At 44.5% G+C, this 25,291-nt stretch overlaps 1 protein-coding gene across 1 annotated transcript in view; it reads left to right on the plus strand.

Moving 5' to 3' along the window:
• The window catches only part of TLL2 (tolloid like 2), a 90,894-nt gene that overhangs the window by 29,152 nt on the left and 36,451 nt on the right, over window positions 1–25,291 (plus strand). The window contains exons 2-5 of the mRNA XM_027719388.2: window positions 5,209–5,319; window positions 21,944–22,021; window positions 24,551–24,721; window positions 24,958–25,075. Of these exons, the coding sequence (XP_027575189.1) occupies window positions 5,209–5,319; window positions 21,944–22,021; window positions 24,551–24,721; window positions 24,958–25,075 (478 nt within the window). The remainder of the gene's footprint in view (window positions 1–5,208; window positions 5,320–21,943; window positions 22,022–24,550; window positions 24,722–24,957; window positions 25,076–25,291) is intronic.

Genomic DNA, 25,291 nt, shown 5'->3' on the forward strand with positions numbered 1-25,291 from the left:
CAAACACTTCTTCCTTGTGTATTTTTGCATTGGGTTTCTGTGGCCAGGTTTTGGTAGCAGGGGGCTACAGGGGTGGCTTCTATGACAAGCTGCCAGAAGCTTTGCCCATATCTGGTAGAGCCAATGCCAGCTGGCTCCAGAACGGACCTCCTGCTGGCCAAGGCCGAGCCCATCAGGAATGACAGTAACACCTCTGTGATAACATACTTAAGAAAGGGAAAAAAAGTTATTGTGCAGATGAAAATTGCAGCCAGAGAAGAGCAGAGTGAGAACATGTGAACAACAGCGTAGACACCAAGGTCAGTGGAGAAGGAGGGGGAGGGGGTGCTCCAGACCCTGGAGCTGAGATTCCCCTGCAGCCTGTGGTGCAGACCATGGCGAAGCAGCTGTGCCCCTGCAGCCCATGGAGGACCATCGGGGTGCAGAGATTCACCTGCAGCCCGTGGAGGAGTACACGCCAGAGCAGGTGGATGCTCAAAGGAGGCTGTGACCCTGTGGGAGGCTCATGCTGGAGCCGGGACCTGCTGACCTATGGAGAGAGGAGCCAGAAACCTGGCAGGACTTGTGGCCATGTGGGGGACCCCTGCTGGAGCAGTCTGTGCCTGAATACACCCCATGGAAAGGCACCCACATTGCAGCAGTTTGTGAAGAATTGTTGCCCATGGGATGGACTCACATTAGAGAAGTTTGTGAAGGACTGTCTCCCGTGGGAGGGACCCCATGCTGGAGCAGGGGAAGGACTCCTCTCTCTGAGCAGCAGCAAAAACAATCTGTGATGAACTGACCGTAACTCCCATTCCCCTTCTCCCTGTGCTGCTGGGGGGGGAGGAGGTAGAACTTGGGAAAGAGGGAGGGGTTGGGGGGAAGTTGTTTTCAAGATTTTACTTCTCATTATTCTGCTCTGATTTTTGTCAGTAAGAAATTTAATTAATATTCCCAATTCAAGTCTGTTTTGCCTGTGACAGTAATCAGTGAGTGTTCTCTCCTGGCCCTTATCTCAACCCATGAACCCTTTGTTATATTTTCTCTCCTTTGTCCAGTTGCAGAGGGGAGTGAGGGAGCAGCTTTGGTGGGTGCCTGATGTCCAGCCAGGGTCAACCCACTACAGTCTGTACTGGTACAAGTAGTCATGAGGTACCTCTGCTTAGGGACCCAGGTATCATCTACATACAGAGGTTGTGAACACAAGTGAAAACTGAATTTAAGTTGTGAGTACTGACGAAACAATTCTGAAGCATCTACTTAGGTTCACATTGCTCTTTGTTTTCCATGCCTATTGCTGTACTGCACTGTGGGACACCTGCTCAGCAAGAGCAGCATAACTGTGTTAGAGCTGTATTAGAAGAACCGAAAGGAAGTCTGTCAGTGTGAGCTGTGCCAGCCAGCTGCAAATTCAGACAAGGTCCTTGAGCTGGTCACTTACACAACTTAGTGTGGCCGTACAGAAAGAGGACCCCTTTGGCTGAGGGTGGAAGACATAGTCTTCAATCCAGGTTCAGATCCCATTCAGCACCTAAAACCTGCCATTTCTTAATGAAAGCTTCAGTAAGCGAAAGAGTCTGTGTTTGAGGTGGAGTGGGATGGAGGGAGCTTTCCTGGCAGGCAGGTATACCTGTTTCCAAGGCCTCTCTTTCTGGTCAGTCTCTGTCACATCTGGTCCTGATGGGCACTACAGAGAAAATTGCAGGGGTCTTCCATAACATGCAGAGGGTGACTGCTTTGTTGATCTCTGTCATCAGGGGAAATCTGTAGCCTACACTCATGCTGGAATAGGGGCTTCCTGGCAAGAGATCATGGCAGGCAAATGGATGAAAATTTTGCTCCAGCTTGGTGGCTGGAATAGGAGAAGGAAATTGTTTGGGGGTGTTGGGGGGGGAGGAACAGATTGGAGGTGATTTGCAGGGAAGAGCAGTGAAGTTTTTAGAAAGAAGACAGTGTGTGCTGTCACATTGCTGGGGACTCCCCAGAATGTTACTGTAGAAGATGAGAACTGCGAAGACATTGGTGGTTTTGGGCCCTATGTGGGGGGAGCACCTGGAGAAACTGTTGAGCTTGTCCTCTGCCCAGAAGGAGGTGTTCTTCCCAGTGCCATCTGCCATACTCTCCTGGCGTCATGGAACCTCTGTGCTCAGCACACAATTCATACATCAGCATGTGGACTGTTTTCCTGGGGGAGAAATGTGCTGAAAACACAGTCAGCTTGCCAGGCTACTTTTTTCATTTGGGTGCAGAATTTGTTTGTCAAACACAGTCGTCTTTCCCCTTTGCCCTAGCAGACAAACACTGTCCAATTGCATATCCTGGGAGGTGGTGAGGTTAAGCATTCAGGTGGTTGGTGCAGGTTACCAGTCTAGCATAGAATCAAACTCTCTCATATTGATTCCATCAACCTCAGTAAGAGCTGCTCTATTCTTACTATCCAGAGCTATTAAAGCATCTTCTCAAAGAAAAGCTGGCATGCTATTGCACTGTCTTAAGAGTTTGCACCTGGGTGTACACTGCAGAGCTCTGCCAAGAGAAATACTGGTTTCCAAGCTTGTTAGCCTGCTGTTTGGAGATTTAAATTTTTTTGTTTGGTTGGTTTTTGTTTTTTTTTTTTTGGAAATCCTCCCACATTAAATTAAAAAGGAGATCTTGGTAAAGGAAATCAGAAGGGAAGATTTGAGATGCTTCATTTGCCAGCAGTCTCTGAACTTGTGACCTTTTAAAATAAAGTACTTGTGCTTTCCTGTGGGACAGCTCCATCGGGATGGAGGCAGGCTTTCAGGCTTGTGTCTTTAGGAAGGGGCCTTTGACAGCACAGGAGAAGTTGCAGCGGAGCATTCTCAGCCGGGACTTCCAGTATGGAAAGTTGTTCAGCTGGTTGGGGACTGTGATAAATCATGGTTCCCCTGGAGCACGCTGGGACTGCAGAGAGCTGGAAATAAATGCTAGGGAAATTCAGCTTTTGTAGTGGGCTATCTTTCAGGATGATGTATGGCTTTGTAACAGAAAGAGATTCCTTTGCTAGGGCTGGGAGAAAACTACTGCCTTCCATTGGAAGGAAAACATAACAATTCTGCTGATGTAAATCCACGCTGCAGGCTTGCCCTGAAAGATGTGCTTTGGCATGGGCTGCCTTGGCCTGAGAAACAGACTGTGGTACTAATGGAAAAGAGCCCCAGAGAGCCCAGGGTAGTGGCAATAGTTTGGGGCTGAAATGGAATGGTAGGTTTGACGGGAGGGTAGGGAATGGGGGTGGTAGTTGGCCAGTATAGTAATGACTTACCAAGGGTGGCTGGAGAGGGAATTGGATGGCATGGGGTGCCATTTGCATCTCTGCCTCTTGACTGCCACATTGTCCTGAGCAAGTAATTTCTCTGGATGGATAAAATGTCTTCTCTTCAAATTGGAGCCTATGTCACTGCTTTTTTTCCACTGACCATTCCCAATCAGCTTGGGATGTTTGGCTGTGCTCGTAGACTTGTTACCTGATGGAGATCTGACAGTGTTTTAAATTCTATGCTCTGTGTGAGGGCTTGGATTGCCCAGAAGTTGAGGAGAGCCTGAGTTCTGTGTTCGTGTAGCAAACAGAGGTTCTCCCCTAGTTATAACTGATGTCAGTCTCTGTACAGGTTTGTCTACACTAACTGTGTCCTCTCCTGGAGCTGGGTTTTGGTAGCACTGTTAAGGAGACCCAGCCAAAGAGCTGGAGCCAGCCTCTTCTTCGGCTGTCTCCCATCCCCCTGCTGTGGCCAGGTTGCTGGGAGACAGCTTTGTCCTGGGAAAGGGAGAAGCAGCAGAGTCACCCTCTGCTCATGCCAGGACTCTGCTGCTTGTAGTAGGCAGCAGGCAAAGAATTCTTGCCACGCCCACATCCCAGATCAGTGACATTGGCAAATGTTGTGCTGACTGAGGTGCTGAGATGCAGAATAGAGGAAGCAAGTGCCACATCAGAACCAGCACCATGTTGTGTCAGAGAAAACTCTGAGTTAACTTTTCATTATTCAGTTGCCACTGAATACCAGAAATCTGATTGCAGATTTCTGATATTCAGGCAAAGGTCTGTATTCCATTTGGTCTTGGCAATAAAGTGAGATGATCAGCAAAATACATTGGTTTCTCAGGCCTAACGTGCTTTGATCAGTGATGTTGGTAGTGTAGCAGTGGGATTTTTTTCCCCTCAAGTAACATAAATGTTTTTGTCTTAACAAGAGAAAAAAAAAGCAATTTCATCAAATCTGGTCACTGTTGCAGACAGTGACTTGGTGTTATTCCTTGTCTGAGTTCTCTTGAACTGTATCATCTGTTAATTTGCTCTGATTTTTCTTATTTTTCATCAGCCTATACAAACTTCTTTTCTGAGTTTCAACAGCTCTCTTTGTAATCTGTTTTTTATCTCTCAAAGATCTGTTTTGCTTGGTCAACTGCCTCATTGCCTGTGTTTATTTTGTTCAAATTCCCAAAATGGTAACTATACACTGTGCAGCATCAACTCAGTCAGGATATTCCAGGGATATAATTTTTTCCACTCAAATGATTTCTAGTCTGTTTCTCTGAGCTATGAATGTCAAGTTATCAGCTTGTTTACCTTATTTTCCTGACTTCTGGCCGAAATTCAAATATTTTTACAAAATTAAAAACTCTGCAAGTTTAAATATGGGTAATTAATCCACAAGGGTGTTTTTCCAGTGAAGTGGAAATGGTAGGCTGGCTCTCAGCTTGGATTGAGACCAATGCAGTGTGTCTGGGTGCTAACTGCGTGTGTGGGGTCCTGAAGGCTGTAGCCTTTAGATATACACTGCTGAGCTTGAGTGCTTCACTGCTGTCCTCCCATCTTATGCACATTGTTAGCAAGGGAATGGTGCGGGTGCAACATCTCAGGCAGGATCTGAGCTGTGACTTAGCTAGTTCCTTCACAGGAACTAGGACAATGCCGGTGCCAAACCTTCTGTAGGCTTTAATCAAGAGTGAACACCACCACCTGGCTGAGAGTCAGACCTATAACAAGTGACACAAGGAATCTCAGTTAATCTTCTCATCTTGGTGGATCTACATTGTAAATTAAGCGCTGTCATTTGGATACCACCAGTGTCCACTCTGCAGCAGTGTATGACCTTTTTCTGGTCCATGAAGTCATTGCCTTTTAGGTGCGTTACAGGCCCCCTGGGAATTGTACTTTCCTTCCAAAATAAAAACTAAACTAATTGCGCTTTTTTTCCTCTCCAGCTGCCTTTTGGGGAGATATCGCTTTAGATGAAGATGATCTGAAGCTGTTTCAAATAGACAGAACTGTTGACTTAACAAAGCACTCAGATGGCAATGCAAGACACACTTCAGGTAAGGGCAGCCCTGGGGCAATGCCTTCTTTCACCTGGTTTTGTCCTTAGGGAGGGAGGGCTTCCATTCCGTTTGTGATGCCTGTTCCCATGGCCCAGGCGGTGCATGCAGAGCTTCGTTATGGCACTGAGGGTGACATCCAACTCTGAACTTTGTTAAATAAAACACAAGTCACAATTTGATGTAGCCAAATCCTATCCTGTCTGTGGGAGAAGATTTTCAAATTTACAGAGTAGTTACTCTTTCTATGAGGAACTACCTTTTTGCCAGCTTGAAAGGAACTGTGTTTGAAGTTGGGCTACACAGTGTAGCAGGAGTTTTGACTCTTAGTGTGCTCCTTCTTTTTCTTTCACTATATGATCTTAATGGAATAACACATTTTTTCAGCTATCTACCTTGGGTAAAACCCACTGCAGTCTAGTGTACAGACTGCCCTTGAAGTGGTATTCTAATTGAAATAGGTAAACGGTTGTGTTGATTTTCTGTAAAGTATATGCTTATGCTGCCCCCCTACACAACTCTTACGTATGCTCAGCCTTGTGCCAGACCAAAGTTGTTTCTTGACTCAGGAGCTCTGACTGGACTCCAGCTCTAGCAGTCCCTGAAATGTTCTGCAGTGGGTTCAGAGGGTTCCCCACAATACTGTTGCCTCTACTCCACTTAACGCTGCAAGAGAGAAATTGCTGGGAATCTGATCTCTGAGAGATACCAGAGGGACTGGAGACAGAGCAGGTCAGGACAAACTTCTTTTCTGTCTTTGATGTTCTGCCTCTGGGTTAGCAACTAGGGTGAAAGCTTGGGTAGAGGCAGAAATCAGTGAAATTGTGTGTTCACCTGTCCCCTGTGCAATTCAGCTCATATATCATTTGTAAGCACTGGTGGCTGGTACTGTTTCCTTGTGACTGCCTGTCTTTGGCTTCAGAGCATCTAAGCACTGTGTAGGTCCTGTTGTGGGGATGAGTGCTCCAGCTTCCTGTTGGGATGCCTGTGAAAGATGACACATCCAACACAGGCATACTTTAGATGTTGATGTAACTGATTAAACTCATGCAGGTGCTGAAACTATTGGCAGAGGAGGGCTGTCCTGTTCTTCAGATTATGGATAGCTCCCTGGAAATGCCATTTTCCTGCATTATCATGTCACTTAGCCCACTTATGTCATGTTTTGGGCTGTGACACATGGTCAGGTGATAGGTTATTAGGAGTAGGTTGCCTTCAGAGCAGAAGATCAATCAGAAAATGAGGACTAACTGAGTGGGACAGACAGCATTCATCTCTTCCACATCCTTTTGTCAGTTCCTGAAGTTAGATGGGGACACTTCTGGGGAAGCAAAGCCAGATGATGTCTGACTGTATCAGTTTTCTCTGGTAACTTTTTTAGTTGTCATATCAAGCACATTTCTTTTACTTGGCACTGGTGCCAGACCCATGCCATCTGGAAAATGAACTGAATTTTATAACTCACATCTGTATCATGTAATGCAGCCATTGGTCTCTTACAGCCACGGCTCATGTTGTGTGGTTGGATTAGACTCTTCTTCACACTTTCTGCTGGTGCATCATACAGTGCTTTGCATTAGGTGAATGGAGATGTCATGTCAGTCACTTGCCCCTGTCCTCATCTCTGGCAGGCTTCCTTTGTACCCTTGGACTGCAAGCTGACAAATGGACAGCCCCTGTGTCTGTGATGCTTTCTGCAGAGCACACACAGAGGGATCTCTGTGTTCACCTGCCTTGTGAGGGGCTCTCTGCAGGGGCAGGAGGGGCTGATCCTTCTCTTGTGGGGCTTGCTTGACACTCATGTGAATTGTAAGAGGGTGGTCTACTTTAACGTGGTGGGGTTTGGGATTCATTCTTCCCTGGGAGAAAATCCTGCTCTCTGCTTTATTTCCAGTGGGAAGAATGCAACCTCTGTACAGAAACAGCCTAAGACCTTTTATGAATGGAACCCCTTGAATTATAACATTTCAGAGTTTCCTAAAGCTGTTAATCGGATTAGTTGTATAGCGGAGGAAGTACTTAATACGTAGATACAGACACACAGGCACTTCGTATCTGGGAGTTGCAGTTCTGAACATGCTATTAGCCAGGCATTCTTCTTGCCCTGTGTTGCTTCCTTGTTCCCAGAAAATGATGTTCAGCTGGGAGGAGGAGTAAAAATTGTGCCATTTGATACTGTTGGGTTATTTATAGGTATACACCCTAATAGCTTGTGTGGAGCATCTGCAGCTGTCAGGCTCTGGAGGAAGAGTGAGGTTCCCATGTATTCAGGGGTAATGGGGCACTTGGTTCTTCTCTGGATCCAGCTGATGTGCATCTGCCTTAGTGAAAGCTTTGCCTTGGCTGGTAAGGGCTGAGACTGTCAGATGTTTCAAGTTTTCCCCTTCATCACCACCTTCTAGTCATTGTCTAGAAAATAGCTAGGTACTTCCCTGGGTCCTTTAAAGAGAGGAGCAGGGAATCTGAGGAGTATTTGGGTTCTGCCACAAATCTCCATCGTGAGTTTCACAGTATGAGTGTGCTCCAGGCTTGTTTCCTCCATTAATTTCCTGCTTGCAGAAATGCCGTAGTTGCTTTTCAGACCCTGAAAATTTGAGAGGCTGCTTGTGAGCGGGATGCCTTGAAGTTCAGTGTTTCCAAGCATTTTCTTCGCAAATGTTGGCACTAGTGTTTTATTCCTGGTATCTGAGAGCAATGAACCAAATAGCACTTTCTTCCTGGTGAAGTCATAGAGCAGGGTCCTGGTTCCTCCCCTCTGAGAGATGCTGGCTCAGAGCTCTCTGGCAATCCCCTCGAAGACTGCTCATGTAGACTTTATGGTTAGAGGTGGCTGTCTCCTTGGTACCTTGCTTCAGTACTTCAGCAATGATGTTCCTCTTTGGCATTAGCTGGATATCTCTGTCTGGTATGTCTGGACTCTTTTGTGTGAGTGGTCACATAGGGAATCGACACTGCACAGGGATTTAATAATTTGTGTTATGTACTTAAAACCTTCTGGAGTGCAGCATATAACTTGATAGTCCTTATTCATGTCAGCATATGACAAGAATAAGCAGTCTCATCTACTCCAAAGAAGCTTCCTTTCCAAGAATTTCTGTGGAAGAGTACAGGTTGAGCAGCTGAAAACTGCAGAAGGCTTGGCAATAGCATCTTGTGTGCAAACATCTTTCTCTGGTACAGTTATAAAAGTGGAGTTTTCTTCAGATCCTGTTGAGGGAAAGGTAGGCGTGGTAGTGGTCTACAGCTCAGTGTACCCATTTAATCCAAGTAGTTTTTGATTTTAATGTTTGATTTTAATGGTTAAAACCCTGAGCTGTGTGAGTAGAGAGTATTAGCATGCAGTGCAAAGTAACTTTGAGTCAATGCCAGGATATATGCTCTTCTAAGAGGGCTCAGAGCTACCAACTAGTTAATTTCTTGTTCAGACCCTTTCATGATTTCTCTGAAAGTTTATTCCAAAGTGCTGTCCTCCAACCCAATTTTAGATCATTCCAATTATATGACTTCTGTGCTCCTTTCCACAGGTCTCTCGCTCTCAGCTGTTTTACCTGAAGCTTAGTTTTACACTCATTAGTGATCTGGCAAAAGGACTGTTTAGAAGTTGCACATTTGAACTTCCTTTGAGTTGAGATAAGATTGATCTAATTTTCTAAACCAGAAATATTTTTCCCCTCGTTGGCTGTTCTCCTTTGAATCTCCTAAACTCAGAGAATTCCCTCTAATCTTTTTATGTGTTGCTTTATATTATGAGAGATTCTGCAGACCAAAGTATCCCCTCCAATTCACTTGCTCATCCTGTTATTACCATCTGTAATGCCATATAAAATCTGCCAAACAGGGAAGTTCTCCTCCCCCCCTTAAAAATGTTTTGCAGCTAGAAGAAGGGAGAAACAATGAGGAACATTGTTAAAATGAAAGTCTTACTTTGCATTTAAAATCTTTAAGCTGCCTCTCTATCTCTGTTTCTGTGGGATTAAGTTTAGATGTTATGTTTACTATGAAAATCAGGTGTTCTCATGCAGTGGTGTTGAAATGGATACCTTTAGGATTTGGCCCCATGGAGAAACAGTAATGCTTCAAAACATAATGAAATGAATCCGGTACCTGGAGATCTGCCAGTGAGTGCTATCTCAGCAAGCCCATGCATCACCAACTCCTAATCACTTTGATAAAAGGCTTTTCAAAAAAGCTTTCAGTTTTGAAAAGTTTCTCATAGTTTGTTTTTTTTCTAAAACATCGGTGAAAATATTGGCTTTTACAATATAATTTTAGTTTAGAAGAAACTTGACTGAAAGCTTTGAGGACTCCTCTACTGCAATGGGAAAAAAGAGAATCCACAGGCAGGGTGGAAAACTGCACAGTGTCACACCTCTTTTGGACCCAAATGAGTCCACTGGTGCATGTTGATTATCTGCTGAAGCATTAGCCACAGAAGACGACCTTATTTCTTGCCATGTCTGTGGGAAGTATGTGCCTGTTCAATACTAACTGGCTTAATTTAAGTCTTTACGGGCATTTTAGGGACTAAGAGGACTTTTCTGATATATTACCTCTTTTCCTGATTTTTGTATCACAGAGACAGTTTATAGTCCTGAAAGGCACCTCTGTGAGTGAGAAAGGCAAGTTTGTCTCTTCAGGGTTTGGCAGCAGCAGATCAGAAGCCAGGGGAGTCTGGCTGCCCTCACTGATGCCATGCTGTGCTGGGCTTGCTGCTGAGGAGCTGACTCTGCATGCCACTGCCGCCAAGAATGCTTTTCAAGAACAGTCAAAACAGGTTTTCTTTACTTCTCATCCTGAGAGGTTTTCAGGCTCATGGCTTGAAGGCCTTGATGAGGCTTTCACACTGCCACAAATGACTGTCGGGAGAGATTTACAGAGCACCTCTGCTAACTAGAGTGAGTAATACTTCAGATAACAGTGCAGCTGGGAGTGGAATATATTTGAACGCAGGCTTTTTACTGAAATCAGGAGACTGGAGGTTCTGACAGCAAATTCATGCAAATAATTCTCTGGCAAATGAGACCAACCAGAGTTCTGCATTAAACCTCGTCCTAATAAGAACAGGGAGTTGCTTTGTTTGCAACAGCTCTGCTGTTCTTGAGTGTACTGTGAAAATGCAGACAGCTACTCTGCTGCTTCTCCACATCTGCATGAGGACCCTTCTGCAAGAAGATGCTTTACTTTTGCTTGTTTTAAGATGCCTAAGATCACTGACTCTGGTTGCATTATTGAGGCAAGGCATTGATTACCATGTAAGCTGGGATTACTTGCAGGACAGGGGGCTGGAGTACAGCTCTCCTGCTAAGAGTTGTGCTGCTTAGCTTTGGTGGAGAGTAAGACTTCTCTAGTGGAATAGTTAAGGTGGTAGTGGCAGTCACAAGCAGGGCTTCTGCTGTTTCACTTGGTGAGCAGTTGCTCAATATAGGGGCTGTGGCCAGTAGTAGTGTTGCAAATTTCATTTGAGTCCTCTTTGATGCTACTGAAGTTTTTCTAATGAAATTTAATTTAGTGCAAAATGCACTTTTTGAAGAGTGCAAAATCCAGGGATTTTAGACCATGACTGACTGAGATTCCAGAAAAGATCTGATTTATGGATTCAAAGGTGAGACTTAAATTCGACTGACTTGGCACTTGCATGCCAAAGTCAGCTGTTTTTCCCCTTGTAACTCATATTTGGTGCTCTACTGTAGCGACAGTTGGTTCAGGGTAGAAGGGGTGGACTTCAGCACTAGTGGATTTTGCAGAATTTTAGAATCATAGAATTTAGGGCTGCTTGGGCCCCAGTCTTTAATTCATTTAGACTTAGAGCAAATCTATGGATTGTGTTAACTTAATCTGAGCTGTATTGGCTATAATTGGCCAGGAGCAACACAAATAACTATGTATGTGAGGTAACATAACCCACATCTGTGAACTCCCTGCAGAGATCTGCTCTTCCACTGGGAAATCTTAAGTGAAGGTTGCTTCCTCCTGTGTGGGTAGAGGAACATCTTTGTTCCAACAGACCTGTCTGAGGGCTCTGTCCATCTGTTTCCATACTTCCCTTCAGTATTCCACAACATGTGATGTGCACTCTAGGGATGTCTCTTTGCAATCCATGCAGCTTCTTAACAGGAAGAGGAGCCTCAAGAGTGGAAAGGTAGGTGCCTAATGCCTGGCCTGATGCTGAGGTTTGGTTGCTGCACCAAATGATTTTCCTATGACTAGCCCAAATGTTTACCTTTTTGAGTCCATTCAATCAGAGGTTTTACTAGAGCAGACAACCATGAAATGAATTTCCCACAGTTCTGCAGTTTGCTAAGGCAAGGCAGGAGCTCCCCTTTGAAAGAACTGTGTAAGTCCTTTAGGACTGAGTGCTCTTGTTCACACTGCTTTTCTGAGTTACTCTCTGTCCCAAATGAACATTTCTGTGCAATGAAAGCCTTCTGCATGAATCTTCTCTTTGCAGAAAAGCAGATACTGTGCTTTTTTAATCCTAGCCCAGAGTCTTACAATCCTATTTGCAACCTTTTCAGACCTGCCTGATTTTCTCCAGCATAGAGATACCTACCTAGAAGTCCCATGACCCTGGGCTGATGAACCTTCTAATTCTCCCTGTAGTTAAGACTCTCCTGCTAGAAAATGCTAATCTTTAGGTCTGATGTTTTCACTCCAAATGCTTTTCTTTTTGGATTCCTGAGTGACAGCTTGAAGTCCTTACTGGAAAATATTGAGAAGGATTTTTCTCTCTAATTGCTGATATTAGGGATGCAGTTTTGCTAGTCATAGGAATAGAATCTGCCAGTCTGGTGCCTGACAGTAGGAGAGGAGAGAAGGTGATCAAGTCAAGATGCCAAAGCGTGGGACGTGTACGTGCAAAGAGGACAGACCTCCTTGCAGTATTCCTTCACACAGTTGGCTGTGGTGTTCCAGACTTGGCTTGTGACAAGCAGGGAGACGAAGTCTATCTCCTTTTTCCCCTTTGCTTGTGATAAAGGTCCTGCAGGTTGGGGTAAAGACAGTCCCAAGCAATAAGTGTTAAATACACCTGAATGGGCAGAGTACAACCTGAATGACACAGCCCTACTACTTGCTCTGCATTCCCCGTAGAGTAAGATGTTGTTTTTCCTCTTGCCTAGGTTCCCTATGAAAGCTGGTCACATGCACCACAAAGTTTGTTTTGTAAATTCACTGTTCCCTGAAATCAAGTTTTCTGGATGGTGGCCTTCCACCTGTCAAAATAAGTGGTTTGATTTCTGCTGTGCAGTCAATGTTCAGCCTTACATAGGGTTTTTAAAACGGTTTTATGAACTCTGTAATACTGCTCAAATTAATCCATCCAAGCAATAAAACTTTTTCCATTGTAACAAAAATCCCCACCTATTTCAAACTCTGCGGCTTACTCATCCTTAGTGGAAACTTTAGATTCTTTCAGATATCAGCCAGGAAGACAAGTAACTCAGCATCACTCTTGTCAAATGCTGCACTTCAGAAATTAAACAGCATGGATTTTATTAATGAGCAATTAACATTCTTTAATCACCCAAAGACATCTGCAGAAACGATATCTCTTGATGTCATGGTTGAAGCTTCTTCCAAACAGCCTGTGTCTATGGTTTCTTCCTATTCAATGTGGTGCCACCATCAGCTTTGGGCATAGCTGCAGCAGTGTTGCTGCACAGATGATGCTGAATCCCCGCTGCTCCCTGTCTGACTTTGCCTGGGTCTGGCTTTTAGCTCCACCACTTTCCCCATCCCCAAAATTGTCTTTTAGGAGTATCTCAACCACCTGGAAGCTGGTGCTGGCTGGCATTATTAACTCTTTCAGGAGCTGGGGTAGTCACCATGTAGCGTTTATAACATCTGATTTCTGTTTGCAACTGTCGTGCTCTTGATCGCTCTTAATTAAATTTTCTTTCGCTCTTGTATACAGCTGGTGTAACACACTTGGAGGCTGTTCCTTTTACTGATGCCAGAAGAGTCTGAATGGTCTTTTGTGTTTAAGTGGAGGTTATTAAACAGCTTTATATTAATTAACTGTGATGCAGGGAACACATGGGCAAATGTACTTGAGGAGATCAGTTTATCCATATGGAAATTACACTGAAAGTTTAATCCATTACCCTAATTGTGGAATTTGACAGTACTTAGCCAATAACTGTGGAATTGACTTGATCATGCATTTGCTTCAGAGCTGGGCAAATGCCTAATTTCCTTGAATATTTTCTCAAATGAAAAATTGAATTTGCCTCAACTGCATAAGCTGTCTTATCATTTCTGAGAGTGTTTTAGGCATATGACTTTGGAGGCAGAAATGGTCAGTGAAAGAGTAGGATCTAATAAGTTCTGAGAGCAGTCACTGCAGGAGGGTCACTTGGCAAGACTGGCTGGGATGCCTTGATCCTCAGGCTCTCTCCTTTCAAGCAGGGATGTTGCCATGCCCACAAAATAAAAGCAGCTTACTCCAGTCAGAAAAATGACTGGAAGTTCCAAGAAGCAACTGGTTGCCAAAATGGCTTGATGGACAATAGCAAACAACAAATAAATTAGAAGCTGTAAACTGCTCGAGGTTGATTCTGAACAGAAAGGGGTTACATTTGTGAAATAAATGTGTTCACTTTGAGCCTACTTGTTCAGGCCTAATTTGGAGAGAAGGCTGATGCTTGTAGCTGCAGTGGACAAAAACCCTTTGCTGCGGCTCCCCTTTTCAAATGGTGAGGACAAAGTATTTATTCAGCTGTCAAGTGGGGAAAGAAAGCAAATTAGTTTTAGGTTGGAACACTGTACTGTGTTTGCTGTTGTAGTTCTGAGGCCAGATGGTGACTTGGACAGCCCTGGGGAATGGGTAACAAGTTTCTCCAGGGCAAAGATCAGAAGCAAAAGGAAATATTCAAATTATCTTGCTGTTCCACTTCCTAGAGAGGAAAAGGGAGTGTGAGGTGCATCAGGCTCTGTTAGGGAGGGGATTAGCCAATCTTTTTCTTCAGTTGTTGGTGTTGCTGAATCTTGGAGTCAGTTTGTGGCAGAGTGGGTTTGAGACCTGAGTGCCCCACAGACTGCAGCTGTCCCTGGGATGGACAGGGCAGTGCCTCTGCCAGCAGCTGTCAGGGGGCAGCTCACTGCAGTGAGGAAAGTATCTCTACCACTTATTCCCCAGCTTCCCCGGGCTCTTTTAATGACAGTAAATGATTCGGGCATCTGTTTCATCAAGGAGTTGGGACCTTGGGGAAGGTTATGGCCCAAGGTTACCTAAGAGTGGCCACATTTGGCTTGTGCTTCCAAAGCTTTTCAAGTCCCACTTGTCCTGTCTCAGTGCTGGCACATGCCTCAACTTCCCTGATTTGGCAGTTGTTTTGAGCTATGACGGAGCTGATAGGTAACCAAGCAGATGGGATGTCTCAGCTATATCTACTTAGGCTGCTCAACTGCCTGTTAAACCTGGTGCAGGCTCCTGGGGTGTAAGAAGGCACCAAAAATTCTCCAAGAAGCTCCAGGACTGTGAGTGTCTGAACATCTAGGCAGAAAGCGAACTGGAAGAAAGGTCTCGATTCTGGCACAACACACTCTCCATGGAAGGAGTTTTAATTGCATTCAAACGTAATTTAGCTTCCAGTGTAGTGTTTTCATTTTGAGTTAATTTTTATCCAGTATAAACAAGGTAGGGGAAAAACAAGAGGATTAGGAAGGCTGAATGGGAGGAGCGATCTGGCTGGGCTGCACAGAGCCCTGGGCTCTCCCTGGTTGCCCACAGCTGGAGTGGGGCAGTAGACTGTGCAGGTCAGAAGGAAAGGGATGTCAGCTGAGGGGGGCCAGGAGATTGGTACTGCCTGCTAGGATAGTAATGGGCAAACCTAAACCAGCTCTTACAGTTTCCTTATTGCCTGCAAGTTCACTTGTTTTTCTTTCTTTTCAAAAGAGAGATAAGGAGGGGAGATGATTATTGTGAATTGAGAGGAATGTAGTGGTGAGGCAGACATCTCTTAGGAATAGATCTCAATCCATCAGAGTGACAAGAAGTCAAGTGCAAGGGGCTGGGGGTAGCTGGTGCTATGCACTACTCGTTTGATATGCTGGGAGGGGAAAAGTCTTACACTGTGTGTGGGGACCTGACCAAACAGTAGCGATATGCACATGGCCAAAGTACTTGTATACTCATTTTAGCTTTTGATTTTCCCTTGCCTCAGTAAAAGTGCTGTACTTGAAGGACTCTTTCTCATGAAAGAAATCACTGAGATGACACAGGTTGTGGGTAACTTTTTTTCTTTCTTTTATCTCTCATTTTTCTGTCTTTTTACCCTAGGGAGCAGAGGTGATTGTTACAGCCCAGAGGAAAAGGCCCCTTTTGGTCTTCTCAGTCCTTCCTTGTCTCGAGAGCATTGCTCCCCTTAAGCATTAACTCTCAGCTGAAAGGTTGGTGGAGAGGTTGTCCCCTTTCTTGAAGTGCCTTCTTTAAAAACAAGATGCATCACAGTATAAAAGTGATGCTGCCACTTCCAGAAGAGCAGGGAGTGCACAGAGAAAACACAGCATGTTGGGAAGTGGTGCTTCCTGCACTTCTACTCTGCCTGCTGTGCCACTCCAAACATGGCTGGCCAGCAGAAGGGCCTGGTCCATTGAGTGCTTTACAGCTCGTGTCTGTGGCAACCCTGCGTTTGCTTAGCTGTGTCACCTTCCTCTTCTCATGAACTTCCCTGGGAGGCCAGTGTCCTTCCCTGTACAAGCATTTGCAGCTGATGTGGAGATGACACATCTGCCTGTCAAGCCTCTGGACCTTGGGACTCTCCTGAGTTATTGCAGCCAGTCAGCTTACTCTGAATATAAAAAACAGATTCCTGCAGGGAATTTGGGGTTCAGAATTCTTCCCTTCTTTAATTTATTTTTCTTTAAGTAAATTGAGAGAACTTCAGCTATTCCACTGACAGGAAACGCTGAAGGATATATCTCAAATCATTTACTCAGATCTCCAGGGCCCAGGGGTTTATGAAAGGTTTTTGCTATAGGCTCTCCACCAGCTCTGGGAAACATCTGTTCTGCATTCTGAATGCATTTTCCCAGAAGAACTTGTTTTAATAAAATCATCACTTTTTCTGTGGTTAGAAAAATCCAGTGCAATAAAGTTTTTTCTATGCTAAACAGTTTTTGACCACTGGTTAATGAGGAAGTTAAAAAGCTGTATGTAACATCGTTTGGCTTATCATGTTCTTCCAGAAACTTTTCTGGTGGTCATAATATGACAGAGTTCACTAGAACTGAAACTCTGAACAGTGATGAGTGTTTAACGTTACCTGCACTACTTTGTTTTGTTGATGCTACATTGCAGTCTCTGTTCGAAATCCAGTCTCTAAACTGTGGGTTGTGACTAACATATATATTGAATGAGACTATGAAAGCAGGGTGTTCTAAGGCTTAGGTAGGGGAGGTGAAATGGTTACCAATTTTTAAAATGTATTTTTTTATCACTGGGTTGTCTCCCTTTCTGAAATGGCCTTTCGTCCACAATAAGATATATTAGAAAAAGTCTTGGTGTGGTTCAATCCACCTGAGAGCAAATAATTATGTGCACAGCCAAGTTATTCTCTGTTAAATAAGAAAAATGGGAAAATCTGGCAAAGTCCCAGTGCTCACTGTGGACTCCTTTGTACTCAACAAAGGTGATGAACGTATGGGTGGTAGCTACCTTCAAAGTTCAGCTGTGGAACCCTTTCCCTGTGTGGACAGCAACCAGGGAAAGGGAAGGGAAAACCCAATGAACATGAAGAGATTCTTTTCTGGTCTGGAGAGGAAAACTTGTCATGGCTTGGACCTATTCTGAAAGTGATTTTGATTTTAATGTGAAATTTTACAAATTGGGAAAAAGAGGAAGTTTCATCCCATCCAACTTCTCATGTAGGAATATTCTATGTTCTCAAACTGCAATTGTTCAGACAACTACAATTCCTGTTGTCAGTTAGTTGGGTTTTAGACTCAAATTCTAGATAGGCATCATTTGAAAATGAAACTTGGCATATCTCAGGGTAGACTGATGTTTTTTCTTGCTTTTGATTGAGTAACTCATCTTACCCCAAAGTAGTGTTTTCAGATAAAAGCTAGAAGACAGGTGGTGCTAAAATATTTCAGAAGTCAGCTACTTCTCAACCTTAGAGGGACTCAACAGAAGGGTGGTAGGTATTTCTAGGCCTACTACGTGCATCCTAATTCACCACTGGGCTTCTTGGATGCTTTGCCTGGCTTTCCTCTTCTTTTTTCAGACAAGAAGGCCCTTGTGGTCCATAAGCAAGTGGAAGCAAGCACAGAAGCTTTAGTTAACAAAGGATCTGACTGCCCCTCTTTGGTAGTTCAGACTACCTAGCCTTAAAAAAAAAGGCAGAAAATGCACAGCAATAAATACCTTCAACCCTAAGTTCCATCTTGTAGAAGACAGATTTTCGAGTCTGATATATTACTAACTCTCCAAGTCCCACCCTCTCTTGTGGGAATTATGGGTACTGAATGGATTCTGCTTTCTGCTCTTTCCTCAGGTTGTACATCTTCTGCCCTGTGCTAGTGGGGTACAAGGGAGCTGCAAACAGTACAGTTTTGATGGCATGCCTTGTGCACTCTGTCTCTCTTAATATGTTGTCCTTTATTTTGGTTTCAGCTGAACAACTTGTACTTCTTTTAACAAAATTGGATTTTTATTTTCCTCTCCTGGAAGAGTGGGATAAACTGCTTTCTTCCCAACAATGCCCCAGCCTGCTGATTTCTGCTTCATTGGGCCCTTATTTACCACCTCAGGCTGCCTCTCTAGTTCCTGAAAACAACTTTTTTTTTTTTTTTTTGAAAAGCACCTGTTCTTCAGCCATGGTTGCAGGCATGGTGGATTTATCTCAGATTTGTGGTGCATTTAAGCTACTGGACTTTTCTTTCAGTCAGCCAAGCTCCCTTGGCAGTGCTGGTCTGTGAGAAACAGAAAAACAAGTTGTTGTACAAGTGCACTGTAGGTAGAAGATAAAATATTCTCAGCCTGGGCAGAGAATCTCTTGTGTGTCTCTGCCAGGTCATGTATAGAAACTAAGTTATCTAGTTAAGGAGTCAAGCAGTGTCCTACTGGGGTTGTAGCTGTTAAGCAGGACAAGGATTAAATTGCAAAAATGTGGGGGTTAAAAGAGCTTAGGAGATCCAGTACAACTCTCTGCATGGAAGCCTGATCTACCAAATGGTGTATCGTCCCTGGTAGTGGGAGAAGCAGACAGTCAGGCTGAAGAAAGGTGAGGGCTAGTCTAGCACAGCAGCCCGTGGGAAGTACTAAGGATGAAAGTGATCCTGGGGGGCTTGTTAACTGCTGGATATCCATTAAAACAGAAAGGTCAATCCTATTTTGCAGATTGCTGTAAGTGGTAGACCAAGCCTGCTTTCATTGGCTTTCCAGAGAGCACAATGTCAACCCAAAATCTCCCTTCTCCTCTTCAGTGTTGCCAATGATAATGGGCTTCAATACATGCATGGGCATTTCATGCTCTGGAGCAGTAACACTGGAATATGCTCTGCTCTTGGATGTGACAGAGTAGTCCAACAGAGAGGTACAACTTCAGGAACGTGTTAAAGGGGCAACAGGATCTGCACATTGTCTATAACCTATATGCAGCTGCTTTCAGATACAAGGTGCATTTCTTGGCTTCCTTATTTATTTATTATGGCATATCAGTTACTTATCTCTGTTTTTCTAGGATCCGGCATTAGTCCTCTCTTGGAAAAAGTCAGAATAGGACTAAATGTCTGTCAAGTCACTTTAAACTTTGGAATATGTTTAGGCATCATGATGATAGGAAACATCTAAAAGCTCAAGTGAATCAGAACAGGATCTTCCAAACTTTTCATGTTTGATTCCAAAACACCCTTATGGGAGAGAAGGCTGTGGGTGCTCCCTGTGTCTATGAGTGAGATTAGTAATGTTTGAAAATATCCGGTATATCTACACACCCATATCTGGCCTTTGTGTAGTGCTCTCCCTTTTCATCAGCTACAATAAGACAAAATATGCAAAGATGTTGTAGATTTCATTAGTCACACTAGTTTATTCAAACTTCTTCTTTGCATAAGAAACCAAGGCCTGCACTGATCTCTGGGAAAGAATGTGCTCCCAGCTTGGAAAAGCAGTGTGCGCAAATGGCACTGCGGCACGGCAGAGGTCAGCAGCTCGGGCACAGGAGAGGGGCCCGGCTCTAGGGTTTGGTGCCATCATTTGCAATTCAATCCCATACAGCTCCTTCTTAGGAGAACAATTCACTAAATACAGAGTTGTTCTTTTTCCCTAATTCACCATATAATTCACCTCCCAAGTTCAATTAAGAAGCAATCTGTTTGTGACTGGAAGCAAGCTGCATTTATTTAGAAATACAAAATTATCCTTTGCCTCAGCAAAGACTGCATGCCTTAATAATTCTGGTGATGAATGGCTAGTTGGGGTTTCCTTTAAATGGAATGGGATATTGTGTGAAGAATAGCATACTTCAGGGGGGCTGGGGGGGATGAGAAGTCCTGGGGATGTAAAATTTAACTGAGAAGAGGAACTTTTGTTGAGCTTGGGCTTAAGGAAGTGACGAGGTCTGGGCATGAAAGAAAACAAAGGGAAATCTTAGGATGGGACATTGAGACTCGAAAGGAGTGATAGAGTTCAGAGCAATCCATCTTGTTGAATCAGGCTTGTTTCTGTTCACACATCTAGTGGCTTTTGTCCAGTCGAGCTCTGTTAAACTATGGCACTTCCTTTGGGAGACAATCCCCTGATTTACTATGTCTCTTGGACCAGGAAGCCCTAACCTATAGCCAGCTGACAGTCTGGGCATTTTATTTTATTCTGGCTCATTTTGTTGCTGTCTTTCATCATCACTTACATGATATTCTGATTAGTTATAATAGTTGGAGATTTGATCCTTTCAGTCCTTCTCCAAGATGTCAGGCATGTACCTTTTACCTCTTGGAGTGGCTGGAGAAGGATTTGAAAGAAACCAGTTACACAGCAAAGGAGAGTTTTCTAGCTGGCAAAGCAAGGCTGGTTCAATGCCTGGAATGTGTCCAGCTGTCTTGAAAGTGAGACATCTTGGAAGTGTCCACACCACATCCAGCAGTGCTGCACGACTATAACAGTATCTTCCTTTCTGCATGTGGTGGTTTATCATGCTCTTCGTGCTTTACCTTGCCACCAAGACGCATAAACTTGCTTTTGCTAACACCTTTACAGAGATCAGCTCATTTGGCCTCCGTTCTGCTCAGAGGATTCACGATACCAAGTTAGGGAAGGAGGAAGAGAGATAACAGTGGTCATATCAGCACCACCTTCTTAAGGCTGAAATGTAGTCAGTGCCAGTTTTATTTCTTACTGTCTCATGTGTTATACATCTTACTGTCTCATGTGTTGTGCTCACTCACCCTAGGCACCATTTTTGAGTTTTCCTTCCTACTACAGTGACCATGGAGAGCTTCCCTGACAAAGAGATTGTAGTTGGTTTTCCGTGTTGGGTCTGTGGCTGTTCAGTGGCTTGCTGCCCAGGTTTCCTTTGAAACGGAAGTGTGAACAAGATGTTATTTGTTCTACTCAGTTTCTGGAAGGGGATGACATTTTAAATATTTTTCTGTGGCAGAATGGGTACAGTATTGAAGGAAGATCCTATTTTTACATCATAAAATCCAAAAAAACTAAAATCGAGTACTGGTCTATTGACAAGTACTGCAGTACCTTAGTGGTAAAAGACTGGTAGGGACTATAGACGGGACCCTAGCAGTGTGATTTCACTGGTGGGGAGAGGGAGCAGCAGTGCCCTCTGGAAGAAAAGAGAAGGTTAGGCACAGTGCTGGTACAAAGACGCCATGGAACTGCTATGGCTTCTGTGCCCAATAGCTGTGACATTAAGCAGTCAAATCCCTCCCCCAGCTTGTTTGTGTCTTGTGCATCACAGTGACATCATGGGTTGGTTTTCCACGAGGACATAGGAAAGCCAGGCAGGAAGGCACTCAGAGTGGGACAAACCAGTTTTGTTTTGGTGACTGAGCTGGAGGAAGCCATGTCCATAGTCAAGCTGGGGACCTCTGTGTGCCTGGCTGTTCCAAAAGAGAGGGGTATTCGGTGCTGGATGAAGGACAAGAAATATCCAGGGACTAACAACGCAGTTCTTCCTGCTTTGGTAGCCAGTATGTATTAACATCACAGAGAAGGACTTTTATTTTCAGATTAAAATGAATTCAGGCCAGATGTATTGAGTTGATAAGAGTGTACTTGTATGAATGTAGATCATTATTTGCCTTGACAGTGTCCCTTTTTTAATTTGAGATTTAATAGTGGTAATTACTATTGCTACCATCCTTGTATAGTTCCTGTTCTCAGCAAATCTCCATGAAATTAGCCTTCCCTAGAAGAGACTTTCTGCCTATTCAGCATATGCAGAAACTAAGGAATGGGATGGTAATGGTGTCACTGCTGGCTAGGAACAAATCCAGGAAAAGAGGACAGCCTTATCAGGCATTTAATCCCTGCTCCCTGTACAGGGAAACCAGACAGTTTCTGTGGCCAGCAAACCCCCAAATGGCATCACTGATAGCTGCTGTCCTTTCCACATCAGAGCTCTGCCAGCCAACTCACCAGACGTCTCTGCTCTTTTTTCCTTTGCAGGAGGCCTGGGAGAACAGTCTCTTGTGTCAAGTGAGAATGCCACTTCAACTGATCGTAGTAACAAAGCAGTTAAAAAGGGTAATGTGGTACCCCACCCAGACCTTTGGGTATCTTTTATTTACTTTTTTACCCCCTGTAAAAACATGCTTTGTCCTGTTATGTACATGTGTGTGCCTCTGTGCCTGGAAGAACAGCCCTACTCAGGCATCTGCATTTGTTGCTGTTGGTGGACTCTGAAAGGGTGGGTTTGCCTTGTATAGTGTGGTGGGTTGACCCCAACCAGAAGCCAAGCACCCAGTCACTTCCCCTCCTCCAGCAGGATAGGTGAGAGAGCAGGAAAAGCAAAAGTGAGAAAACCCATTGGCTGAGATAAAGACAGTTTATAAAGTGAATGAAAGAGAAAAAAATAAACAAACCAAGTGATATAAAGACAACGAATGCCCATCCACAAGCAGCTCCTGCTAGAAGGGCATGTCAGGCCTCTCCAGGGACCACTGCAAATTAAAGTTGTTAAAGGCTGAAAATTTTAGCAGGAATTTGGAGCCGTCAAGAGCTCTAGCAGGATTGCTGCAAAGAATTTGCTCGAGAAGGTGTGTTACTGGCAAGGGATGGAAGCATTGATGATACAGAAGTGTGAACCCAGGGTCCTTTGTGCAGAGCTCCTGATGCACTAGGCACAGGAGAGCACGGGGCAGATAACTCCTTGCTTGGCTTTGCTGGCAGAAGCTGTCTGTGTGCAAATCCATTGAGATTTTGGGCAGCGCCAGGAGCAGTTTGTGAATGGAAGACAAGACTACTTCTGTCTTGAGACCCTCTCTCTTCTTCTGACTGTAGCCCTCATAATGCCAGTGCCTGTGCTGGTGTCTGGTACCAGCAGTACCAGATGTATGCAAAGAAGGGGAAGGTGGTTCTTTTGCTGGGAGGACCCCCAGCCTCAGAGCATCTGCCTTCCAGGATCCAGCAGCTGGCTTAGTGATGGGGCAGCTTCTGAAATGCCAGGTGCAGCTCGCATGCCAGGGAGGTGCTCAGGAGGAAGAGGAACAAAAAGCAAATTCCCATCTTTGTCCTGCAGCTCAGAGCAAGGTCTTCAGCAGGAAGGGCTGGACCTGGTGAAGCAGGAGAGAGGGTTTAAAGTTCATTCTTTTCACCTCCCTACACTGTCTGAATTTCCTTCCCATTGTTTTCATCCCCTCAGCCTTGACAGTAGTGATTTGCTTACCGCTGCTTCAGCTGGAGGGATGAATGGGAGAAGAGGCTCTCAGCAGGCCCTCTAGTCACTAGAGGAAGGTCTTAGCAGGACTTGTGCTTTTTCATAATCCAGTAGCCCATGTCCCTTACTTTGGAGGCAAAGCTGTAGCCGGTCTTGCTGATTTACATACAAATCACAAGAGCGCAGCAGGAGCTTAGATCTGCCCTCTTGGGCTTCAGAGAGGTCCACCAGCACTGGGGAGCCACCATCAGCAGTGCTGTTCCTTAAGGTGACAAGGAAGTTCACCTTGGTGTGACCCTTTAGGCCAGCACTCTCTGAAGGCATAGCAACCCCTGTACTCTGTTATTCCTTTGCCCACATCCAGCTAATGCGTTGGCTGTGCAATACAGGCAGCTCTTCTTAGAAGTGGTGTGTCTACACAGTCCTTACACATGTTGGTAAAGCCCAGCTGGACTATGGCTGCTTTGAGGTTTGAGTTTCCCATGGCATAACAAGTAGGGGGTGAACAGCCAGGAAGCTTTGAGTAGAGGATATTTTCTCTGGGTCAGACCCACATCACATTAAAGGTGCAACTCATGTAGGCATAACCACTATGTAAGCCGAGCTGCAGCAGGACAGATGCAGGGCAAGGTACAAGGTCTGCCTAGAAGCCTGTGTGAATCCTCTGGCAGGTTTTAAGGTGAGCACTGAGCACCACACAGCCAGGGCTCCTCTATCCTTTATAAAAAGAAATGTGTTCTGCTTTCCCTTTTGTATTTTTGCTCCTTTTCATTACAATGAAGAGAATCAGCATGGATGGAGATTTGTGCCTCAGCTTTTCCATCCTGAGCATCCCTCCTCCAGCAGAGACTGTCTGATCTTTGCAGATTTCCAAACCACCCGAGACCTGGTATGTGAAACCAAAGTAATACTTTGAATACAGGTTTCAGTGTAAGAAGTCTGTCACATTCTTCCAAAGCCAACTCGAATGAGTAGTTGTTGCTGTTGTGAAGTCAGCCCTAATAGAACAAATCTCTGCAGATCTGGGTGAGTAGGGCATGTTGAGAATGTACAGTGATGCCTGGGCTTGTTTGATCCCTACCTCCTGTTCCCCTTGTTTGAGTACTGTGCCCCCATCTAAGAAGTTGCTGTTGCAGAGAGTGAGTGGCTAGAGATAGGGAAGGATGTCCTTTTATGCCTTTATGGGAGAATGGGTTTGGCATAGTGCTCAAAGGCTCAAAGACAAGAAGGATCAGTTTTCTACAGATTAACTAAGTCCCAAAAAATCACTGGAAAATCTGGCTATCACTTCTGGTTTGGTTTAACACCTTGCTTTTTCTTTTTATCTTTTTTCTGAAGCTCCAGGATACTGGTGGAACTAAAGAGAATTTAAATGGTGTTGCCACTCTGTCTTGCAGACAGCAAGCAGAACACAACACTTGCAAGGAGACCGAAGAGGAAGGAATATGAAGATGAGTCTGGGATGGATACACACTCCTCTCCCAGAGTGCGCAGGGCAACCACATCCAGGGCTGAGAGAATCTGGCCAGGCGGGGTCATCCCTTATGTGATCGGGGGAAATTTCACTGGTCAGTAGTGAAAATATTGCTCCCTGTTTGCTCAGGGGTGTGTGTCTCAAAACGTGTGAGAAATCTCTGGAGCAGTTTTCCCACAAATTACTTGGGTTCTTGGGAATCTCTCTCCTGAGGTAGGGTGGTTGCACAAGGAACTGTTGGAAAGGTTGACTGTTCCCATATCCAGATTGAAATCCATTAGAGATTTTCCTGAAAGCCAAGCCTTCACTGTTTGCTCTTCTCTATTTCAGGAACCCAAAGAGCTATCTTTAAGCAAGCAATGAGGCACTGGGAGAAGCACACTTGTGTGACATTTGTGGAGAGAACTGACGAAGAGAGCTTCATTGTGTTCACGTACAGAACATGTGGGTAAGTGATCTGTATTCCAACCTATATTGGAAACTGTGACAAATGGCTTTGACCAATGGCTACATTGGAGAATATATCACAAAGATGCAGTTGGTCACTTTCAGTAAGGGTAGCTAGAATTGTTTAGTATTTGCTCTGAAGGTGCTAAGCCTTTCTGGATTCTTTTTCCTGGGATAACACTTAAGACTGTATATATATGCATTTTTACAGATATAC

This window comes from Pipra filicauda, unplaced genomic scaffold (genome assembly GCF_003945595.2).
Source record: "Pipra filicauda isolate LSUMZ 115617 unplaced genomic scaffold, ASM394559v2 scaffold96_size2947999_pilon, whole genome shotgun sequence".
Classification (NCBI taxonomy): domain Eukaryota; kingdom Metazoa; phylum Chordata; class Aves; order Passeriformes; family Pipridae; genus Pipra; species Pipra filicauda.